General features: G+C 49.5%; 1 protein-coding gene across 6 annotated transcripts in view; it reads left to right on the top strand.

Annotated features, from left to right (window-relative positions):
• Positions 1 to 9,824, top strand: part of FBXO15 (F-box protein 15) — a 45,337-nt gene extending 35,513 nt beyond the window's left edge. For all 6 annotated transcript variants that reach the window (XM_066246398.1, XM_066246394.1, XM_066246393.1 and 3 more), the window contains 2 exons: positions 5,434 to 5,555; positions 9,441 to 9,824. In XM_066246398.1, the coding sequence (XP_066102495.1) occupies positions 5,434 to 5,555; positions 9,441 to 9,710 (392 nt within the window). In that variant the 3' untranslated portion in view covers positions 9,711 to 9,824. The remainder of the gene's footprint in view (positions 1 to 5,433; positions 5,556 to 9,440) is intronic.
• Positions 9,825 to 10,156: the final 332 nt, after the last annotated feature.

The raw sequence follows: 10,156 nt of genomic DNA on the forward strand, positions 1-10,156 counted from the left end.
ACTGTAATTTTTATGAATTTCAACAAGGAAGAAATGCTACAGAAGCATGTCTGTCGCATCCACTATATTCCCTGGACTTAGCACCCTCCAACTATCACTTGTTTTTGTCCATACAAAATTTTTTGAGGGGCAAAAAATTCAAAAATGAAGAAGATATCAAATAAGCACTGGTTCAATTTTTTGCATCAAAAGATAAAACATTTTTCAAAAGTGATATATACAAATTGCCCTCACACTGGCAAGAAATCATTAATAATAATGGCAATTATATTTAATAAAGTTTTCCGAAAATGGACAGAACTTTCTAGTAGACCATATATCTATCTATCTCCATATAGTATACTGTTTTGTATTTTTCTGAAGTGAGAAGCAGGGCAGCAGAGAGACAGACTCTCACATGAGCCTGACCCAAAGTGCCTGAGGCAGAGGCCACAGAGCCATCCTCAGCGCCTGTGCCAACTTTGCTCCAATGGAGCCTCGGCTGCAGGAGGGGAAGAGAGAGACAGAGAGGAAGGAGAGGGGGAGGGGTGGAGAAGCAGATGGGCGCTTCTCTTGTGTGCCCTGGCCAGGAATAGAACCCAGCACTTCCACATGCCAGGCCGACGCTCTACCACTAAACCAGCCGGCCAGTGCCTCAAAGATATTTAAATAATATTTTGTGACCTTTTCATAGATATTTATCAAGGTGATTGTAGATATAGGATGTCTTACTCAAATCAAGTTGTTTGAGGAGTATAAGTCTCATAAGGAACATAAGTAATGTACTTTTTAAATTTAATCTTATTGTATTGATGAGAGAGAGAGAGAGAGAGAGAGAGAGAGAGAGAGAGACAGGAACATCTATCTGCTCCCGTATCTGCTCTGACCGGGTATCGAAATGGCAACCTCTGTGCTTTGGGACAATGCTCTAACCAGCTGAGCTGTCTGGCCAGGGCAGAAATGGACTTGGTAATTTTTGCCCCCATGTGAATTTCGTTGGTGTTAGGACTCTAGGTCCCAGCACACCGAGCCTAAAGCCACCTCTCAGGTCAGACTCCTTACCCCCTGTGGTCCCTGTGCTTTCCTTCTCCTGCACTGACAGGTTTCTTCTGTTCTGGGTCCTTGTTTTCTTTCTGGTTTCACTTTCCTGGTACACAGCCTGGGCTGTGCTGACAGTTCTCTCTTCCTCTGAAGCCCCACAAAATCCCTTTCCTTCTTCTGGGCTCCCTTCTATTGGTAATTACACCACCAGTCACCTTGACATTGTTTTAATAACTTCTTGGATGGTCCACAGTTCCTTGGGGAAAATTACAGTTGCATGTCCATTGGGGCTGCCCTTTCTGAGAGTAACCGCCTCCCTGCCCAGCCTCCTTGCATCTTCTTGGCCCTGGTTGGATCGTGTCCTCAGCCCTGACTCAGCCCTGTGGCAAGATTATCGGATGCTGCACCTCTGAGCCTGGCCCCCCGACGCACGGGGCTGACCTGGACGTGCTTCTCAGGAACCTTGGAGAGAAGCAGGACAGGTGTTGGAGAGCTCAAAACAAATAACTGTACACTCCCCTAAAAGGTCTTTGGAAGGACTAGTGTAGAAAAAATAATTTATACTGAAGTAGACTGGACTGACAGAAAATTGGTCCAAAGGCATGCATGGGAAATAAATCTGTCTTGAGATGAACCTTTCAATACATTAATAGATAAAGCTATTTTCAAACACTGTTGAACTAATAAAGTACTTTATAAAGAGTTTAAGTATTGTACATTGTTTTATTTATTTTTTAACTTTTAATGGGATTTAACTTTTTAGAGAGAAAGAGACAGGAAGGAGGGGAGGAGAGAGATGAGAAGCATCTACTCATAGTTGAGGCACCTTAGTTGTTCATTGAGTGCTTCTCACATGTGCCCTGACCAGGGGGCTACAGCAGACCGAGTGACCCCTTGCTCGAGCCAGCGACCCCACACTTTTTCACATGCCTGTCAGTCATTTGCACATCTTCTTTTGCTGCATTATCTTTTGCGTTTGTGAAAACAATAAGTGTGTTGTTTGTCTCTTTATCCCTGAATTGTAGGAGTTGTGTATTCTGGATACCAGTACTTTTTCAGAGATATGTTTCGAAAACACATTTTCCCAGTCTATGCTTGCTTATTCACTTTGTTAACGGTATCTTTCAATGATCAGAAATTTCTCATTTTGGTGAAATGTGATTGGCCAGCATTTTGTTTTATGGTTATTGCTTCCTTCTTTCCTTCCTGCCTTAGAACTTGTCGTCCCTCAGGTTATGGAGATACTCTTTCTTTTCTCCCAGCTGTATTATGATTTTAGCTTCTATGTTCAGGTCTGTGATCCATCCTAGTTACTGCTTGTGTGTGGGATGAGGTAGGGGTTGAGATTCATTTTATTTTCCATAGGGAGAACAAGTTGTTTTTTGCACCATTTGTGAAAAGACTTTCTTTTCTCATTGAGTTTTTTTTTAATTTTTTTGTTAAAATCAGTAGCTTATGAAGAATTGGTCAGCCTCTGGACCCATCTCTTCTGTTGGTCTGTGTGTGTCTTTTTGTAGCAGCACCATACTGTCTCGATGGTGGTAGCTTGTAGTGAATCTTGATGTCAGCGTTTTTCTACTTGTCAAGATTGTGTGGCTATTTTAGGTCCTTAGCATTTCCATATAAATTTTAGAAACAGCTTGTCAAATTTTATTTATTTATTTATACTGATTATATATAAAGTATCTGTTAAAATACCTGCTGGGATTGTGGCCTGGATGGCATTAAGCCCATAGATCAATTTGGAAAAGTTGGTGTCTTAACAATGGTGAGTCTTGCCATCTATGGACATGGTACATCTCTGCTTTCGGCTTGGCAGTAGACTGGTGCCCAAGATAGACTGTTGTTGTTGAGATAACACATGTAAGGTGCTTGGCACACTTAACCGAGCATATATAATAATCTATCCTGCACTGCCATTATTTATTATTAGTTCCATTAATCACCATAAAGCTTTATGAAGTGCTATTTGTATCCCTGTGTAACTCAGCCCAGAGCTTGAGCAGTTGCACAGCAGTGAAAGGCCGGGCAGGGCATGGAGTGAGGGCTCTGCTCACACAGCCATGCTGGTCAGTGCATGTCCCTGGGAGCCAAGGCGTGAGCCTTGAATGGCGTTTCCCTGCCCTTTGGGGATGGTCTTACTGACAGGTTAAGGTTAGGATTTATTCTGAATGGCTGCAGGAGCACAGGAATTTGGGGAGGGTGAGTTAGCTCATAGTGAAGGGACCCAGGTCACTCACTCATAACTATGTCAAGAGCTATTCATACAGTGGCTTGGGAGTGGGCAAGGGTGAGTATGAGACTCACAGATGGAGAAATTACCAAACATTTTGGGGAACCACACGTGATCTCCTGCACGCAGTTTGCTAACGAGTAGATTTTCCTCTATTGGCAGTGATATAAAAGCACAACTTGATGAGAATTTAATTCATGTTATAAAATGTCAGCGAGTGTTTACACTCATAGGTTGTTGTTTTCTTTCTGGTATATGCTTTAATCTGTCATAACATGGACTCTAGACACAGAACAATGTCCAAATTGTGTCATTGCCACCTACCAGCAGTCTGACCTTGCATGAGGCACTGTTAACCTCTCTTTGCAGTTTTCTCACCTGTGGATTCTGAAAACTGTAATACCTAATTAATTGTGTTGTTTTAAGGTGTTGTTTAAAAGCAGTCTTTTAAGCTACTGTGCATGAAGTACTGAATGCAGTGGTTATGCAATAAGTACTCAGACCTGTTCCGTGTTCTCTACGCCCACATACGCCGTGTGCAGATGGTTTCACTGGCGGGAGAGCGCTACTGTTTTCTCTCACAGACGCATGGACACAGAGGACTGGTGGACCGAGGCTGACCTTTCAGGATGCTGCAGTGTTACAGAGGTGGTGGGGCAGGGGCGGCATCTGGTAATGACAGAGTCACAGCAGTCCTTGCTTCCTGCCGACGGTTCACGTTCATTAGCTCAGACATGCCATTGAGATGTTATTGGCTCTTGTACTTGGGGGTCCATTTTCTGCAGTGTCCCCAGGACAAGCCACATGGAAGATTCAGTGGGTTCTTTGTCCTGCACGTCTGGCTGCCAGTCCACCTGCGGCCCTGGCTGCCACCAGCTGGAGGTCTCCCACTTCCACATGAGGCCGTGCAGTGACCAGCAGGGCAGAGTCACAGCGGGTCCCTGTGCATCGTTACGGCACCTTCGCTGAGACTACACGGTGCAGAATTCCTCCCATGTCCCTTGAGCCCTGCGGAGGGGACAGTGGCACTTGCTGGGAAGGGCAGTGCCATTGGCATTCGTGCCCCACCTCGGGGCAGGAGGAGAGTAGCTGCACAGTTCTTGCTAATTAGTCAGCAGCCTCTGTCCTCGGAACAAAAGCAGGACTGGGCCACAGCAGCCATGGTGTCGCCTGCACTAACGGTGCCCTCCTGCAGGGTCCCCGGCTCTGCCCCAAGAGACCCATCCCGGAAAGCGCCCTGTGTCTCAGCAGAGGCTGGGGGAGTGCTGGTCTCACCTGCAGGCTGCACCTGAGTGAGAGGCGCGAGCTTCTGGGCTGGGGTCTGGCTCCCCAGACCGCTTAGGTGGGCTTTACTTTATGCTGTGGACTCACCCGCCAAGGGTCAGAGGGCAAGGAGGGAAGGAGGATTCTCCTTCTGTCTGCTCTTCCCTGTGACCTGCTTCTTACCTTAGTCAGGTGTCTGTCCTTGAAGAAGTCATTCATGGAGGGAAGATGCTCTTGTTATGTATGACAGTCTCTTCCCGTGCTGTGATGACATGGGCAGCTACCTGAGGCTCAGCAGTGGTTTGCAGAGTGGACGCGCATGTGCCCGGGCTCGGATGGGCCCTAGTGGCCATGTTGCTCTTAGCTTTGGGCTGGTCAGAGGAGGGCAGGGCCTCCAGTCTCACTCCTGCTGTCGGTAAGACGTGCGAGGCTTTGAGGCTTTGAGTGTATTTGGAGTGTGTGCAGAAGTGTTTGTTACGTGTGTGTTCATATGCACCTGTCCTCAGCGCCTTGGTTCTCCGGACATCTCTGTCCTTGCTCCCACATTAGTGTCCTGTCTGGGCCACATCTGGGCTCTGCTTTCGGAGGGTCCTCAGTTCTTGTTCTGTTTCCACTGCCGTCTGCGACCGGATCAGAAGGACTCTGCCCCCCAGCAGCCTCTGCACCAGTGACAAAGGGCACCCAGGCGGGGCCGCTCCTCGCCGCTTTCTCAGCACCGCTCGTCTGTCCATCGGGGATGCAGGTGCACTGCCCTGTCCTCCAGCTGGACGCTCGGATGAGCAGCACCCGGCTGTCCTCCGTCAGGGCCCCGGTCCCCAGCGGGGCGGCATCTTGGGTGCAGCGGCAGACCGGAGGGGCCGACTCCGTGTCCTGCAAGGCTACGACGTAGTAATCTAAAAAATATTGCTTCTTTTCAGGAGACATTGAGAATGGGTATGTGAAGCTCATGGTGATCCATTCTCAAGACACCACAGAGCATCTGCCTCTCGGGGATGTTGGTCTGTCCTGGAGAGCGGGTGTTTTTGATGGCTGCATAAAGGTAATGTGCTCTTTTCTTTTCTTCAGGTAACCTGGTTTCCGCGTGTTAAAAGTGTCTGCTGATGTCTGTGGACACTGCTGCTTTTCACGTCCTAGGTTTATTATTCTGGTGGCTGGAGGGTTGTGTGCGCCCTCTAGCCACTGCCGTCGACTGGCGTGTTCATTGGTGCCCTCTGAGCACCCGTCCTCTGGCAGAGTGTGGTGGTGGGGTGGGTGGCCTGTGGTGCATTGCAGAGCCCCACTGATGGCACCCTGTGCCCCTTCTAGCCCCTCTGTCCGTCCGTCCATCCGTCTGTTTTGTGGAGAAAGACTGGAGCCATGGGTAGGAGCAGACAAGTAGTAGCATTGACTCAAGTCATTTTATTTACTCAGCCACGAACTCAAAATTTATTGTAGTTACGACTTCCAGGACAGAGCTGTTTCCTTGAGCAGTGAAATCAATTTATATCTTGATCAAAAATGAGCCATGTGGATGGGCGAGCTGATATAGTGGTTGGGAGTTGGCAGGGAAGGGGGAAGAAGGAGGAGGCGGAGGATGAGGAAGAGGAGGGACGCTCTAACATAGTGTCCTCTCCTTGTGTGGTCCTCGTGCCCATCGCTGCCCCTGGGTTGCGTTACTCTCCATCCTTATTTTGTGGGATGACTAGGATTTAGCCTTCAGCGGGCTCGATCTGTGAGTTCGGACGACCTCCCGTAACATGGCTTTATTCTGCCTTATGTGTGTGGACATCTTGTTAGGACTGTTAGTAATGATGACTGAGACCAAGAGCGGCACTGTTACCATTGAGCATCAGAAGGACTTAATTACTATTCAGTACCGTTGACCCTGTACCTCGAAGAGGTTGGGGTGCTGACCCCTTCTCCCTGTGCAGTTGGAAATCCACATATAACTTTTGGCCCTAAAAACTTATTAACAGCCTACTGTTGACCAGAAGCCTTACCAACAACATAAACAGTTGACTAGCACGTGTTGTGTATAGTATGCGTGTTACATATTGCATTCTTACAATAAAGTAAACTAAAGAAAAGAAAGTGTTCTGATGAAAATCATAAGGAAGAACATTTACAGTATTTATTGAAAAAGTTGCATCTAAGTGGACCTGTGTAGTGCACACCTGTGTTGTCCAAGGTAAATTGTGTTATCTCTTGAGCCCCTGGCTATTTGGTATAATGAAGTGTTTTAAAGATTGTTTGTTGCATACAAAATAATGTTAAAGACCACAGACCTGACTTTTTTTTTTGAAATTTTTAAATATCGAATTTACTGGGGTGACATTGGTTTGCAAAACTACTCAGGTTTGAAGTGCACAACTCAACCTAGCACCCTCTGCACACTGCATCGTGCGCCCGCCACCCCAAGCAACGTCCTTTTCCATCTCCATTCCCCCCCCACTGCTAACCCCCACCTTGCTCCTGCCCCCACCCTGACACCCCCTTTCGTCTGGCCATTGCCACCCTGGTGTCTGTGTCTGTGTGTGATGTGTGTGTGATTTTTGTCTCATCTTTTCCCCTTCTTTCTTCCAGTCCCCTCAGCCGCACCCCCGACAACTGTCCTTCTGTTCCGTGTGTCCATGCCTCTGTCTCTGTTTTGTTCATCAGCTTATTGTGTTTGTGAGATTGCGCACGTAAGTGAGATCAGATGGCACTTGTCTTTCTCTGACCGGCTTCTTTCACTTAGCGTGATACCCTCCAGGGCCATCCATGCTGTCGCAGAAGGTAAGCTTTCCTTCACGTTTACAGCAGAGTAGTATTCCACTGTGTAAATATATCAAAATGTTAAGTATATTTTACCACAATTAAAAATAAATTTGAAATATAGCTTGTTAATAACATTAACAAGTCCAGTTCTGACTCCCACCCCTGAGTAGAGTCCCCATATAGAGAAGTGTTTCAGATCCGGTGTGTCTGAACCTGACATGCTTCTACTCCCCAAACCCTCATCTTTGGTGATGGGAGAGGGAGGGAGTTAGACCCCTTCTCCCTCACTCACCTCCAATACCAGCTCCCGCTCCCCTTGTGGTATATCTCCTGTCTCCTCTGTGCTGGAGTTGCTAGGCTGCTCACTGAGGACTCTCACCGTCTCCATGATGGTCCGCAATGACCACAATGGCCCGCCACTACTGCTCTCTCGCTTCCCCAGCTTGCTGACCTTGTTTATTTAAGACTAGCCCACGTCTCTACTACCAGTGATGGGAGTGGCTGCAGAGTGGCTGCCCCTCCCAGCCAGGCCCAGCAGTGTCCAGTCCTGCCCATGTGTCCTGTTGCCACGCTGTTTGTGTGTGCTGTGTCTTCTTCCTGTGATCTTCTCCCCCTCCTCCTCTTCCTCTTCCTCCCATCCTCCCCCTCCTCCTCCTCCTCATTCTCCACCTCATCCTCCTTCTCCTCCTCCTCTCCTCCCCCTCCTCCTACTCCCATCCTCCTCCTCGTTCTCTTCCTCATTCTCCACCTCATCCTCCTTCTCCTCCTCCTCTCCTCCCCCTCCTCCTCCTCCCATCCTCCTCCTCCTCCTCCTTCTTTTCCTCCTCCTCCTCCTCCTCCTCATCCTCCACCTCCTCCTCCTCCTCCTCCCCCTCCTCCTCCTCCTTCTCCTCCACCTCCTCCTCCTCCTCCTCCTTTTCTTCATCATTCTCCTTCTCCTCCTCATCCTCCTCCTCCTCCTCCTCCATCTCCTCCTCCTTCTCCCCATCCTCCTCCTCCTACCCATCCTCCTCCTCCTACCCATCCTCCTCCTCCTACCCATCCTCCTCCTCCTACCCATCCTCATCCTCTTCCTCCTCCTCATCCTCCTTCTCCTCCTCCTCCTTCTCCTCCTCCTTCTCCTCCTCCTCCTTCTCCTCCTCCTCCTCTTCCTCCACCTCCTCCTCTTCCTCCACCTCCTCCTCCCCATCCTCCTCCCCATCCTCCTCCCCATCCTCCTCATCCTCCACCTCATCCTCCTCCTCCTCCTCATCCTCCACCTCCTCCTCCTCCTTCTCCTCCTCTCCTCCCCCTCCCCTCCACCTCCTCCTCCTTCTCCTCCTCCTCATCCTCCTCACCCTCCTCTTTTTCCTCTTCCTCATTCTCCTCCTCCCCCTCTTTCCCCTCCTCCCTTCCTCCTCCTCCTCCCCTCCTCCTCTTTCTCCCCCCTCTTCCTCACCCTCCCCTCCTCCTTCTTTTCCTCCTCCTCCTCCTCCTCCCCCTCCTCTTCTTCCTCCTCCTTCTCCTCCTCCTCCTCCTCCTCCTTCTCCTCCTCCTCCCCCTCCTCTTTCTCCCCCTCTCCCTCCTCCCCTCCTCCTCTTCCTCCCCCCTCTTCTTCCTCCTCCTCCTTCTCCCCTTCCTCCTCCTCCTCCTCCTCATCCTCTTCCTCATCTTCCTCCACCTCCTTCTCATCCTCCACCTCCTCCTCTTCCTTCTCCTTCTCTCCCTCCTCCCCTCCTCCTCTTCCTCCTCCTCCTCCCCCCTCCTCTTCCTCATCCTCCTCCCCCTCCTCCCCCTCACCCTCCTCCCCCTCTTCTTCCTCCCCTCCTCCTCCTCTCCTCCTCATCCTCCCCCTCCTCCCCCTCCTCCCCCCTCTTCCCCTCCTCCTCCTCCTCCTCCCTTCCTCCTCCTCATCCTCCTCCTTTCCTTCCCCTCCTCCTTCTCCCCCTCCTTCTTTTCATCGTTCTCCTCCTCCTTCTCCCCCTCCTCCTCTTCCCCCTCCTCCTCTTCCCCCTCCTCCTCCTCATTCTCCTCCCTTCCTCTCCCTCCCCCTCCCCCTCCCCTCCCCTCCTCCCCCTCCCCTCCTCCTCCTCCCCCCTCCTTCTTCATTCTTGTTTGTCCCCTCACGCATTTATACATTTGTTAGTTAGACCTGACGGAACTGGCTGTTTCATCCTCACACCCATCAATGTTTGTGCTTGCTTTGTAGAGTTGTTCTATAATGGACGTAACTCTTTTGGACGAGTGTGGGAAACCCTTTTGGTGTTTCAGTTCCCCAGTCTGCATGCGGCCTTGCCCCAGCCCCTGCGATGGTCCTCATTCCGTGGGACAGACTTACTGTATCGACTACCAGGACCCGTCGGGAGCTGTGCGAGTGGAGCTGGTGTGGCTCGAGGAGACAGAGGAATACTTTGTCGTCAGCCTGGAGCTCCACCTCAGCGTTGCGGGCGTAAACCGCTGGTTCGGGACGCAGTACTGATCACTCACGGGGGAGGCAAGGTGTCACTGTGGTGTACCTGTTTCAGATGAAGATCTGTTCTTGGTGTGAAATGAAAATAAAACAGTAGGCTGTTCGATGCTTTCTTATTTCATATTCGGAATTATGATTCATGAGTCATTTTCAAGATAATGTGGAGAGGATCAAGTTAAATTTTAGAAACACGGAAAGAGCACATCTCAGTGAAGAGAAAAGATACTTCTCTTCTGCCATTTCAATTTAAACACAGGTAATTCTGCTTAAGCATGTGATCAGTGTGTGTGTGTGGGTGGAGGGGCGTGTAGACACATATTGTTTCTTTATTGGTTAGAACCTTGAATGAGAAAATGTATTTAAATGTGAACTCCGTGGCATTCATTACAATTAGTGCCATACAATGGTATTCAGCGGCCGCATTAGTGTTTAAAGAGACAGGGTAAGACGGGTAG

This window comes from Saccopteryx bilineata, chromosome 11 (assembly GCF_036850765.1).
Source record: "Saccopteryx bilineata isolate mSacBil1 chromosome 11, mSacBil1_pri_phased_curated, whole genome shotgun sequence".
NCBI classification, from domain to species: domain Eukaryota; kingdom Metazoa; phylum Chordata; class Mammalia; order Chiroptera; family Emballonuridae; genus Saccopteryx; species Saccopteryx bilineata.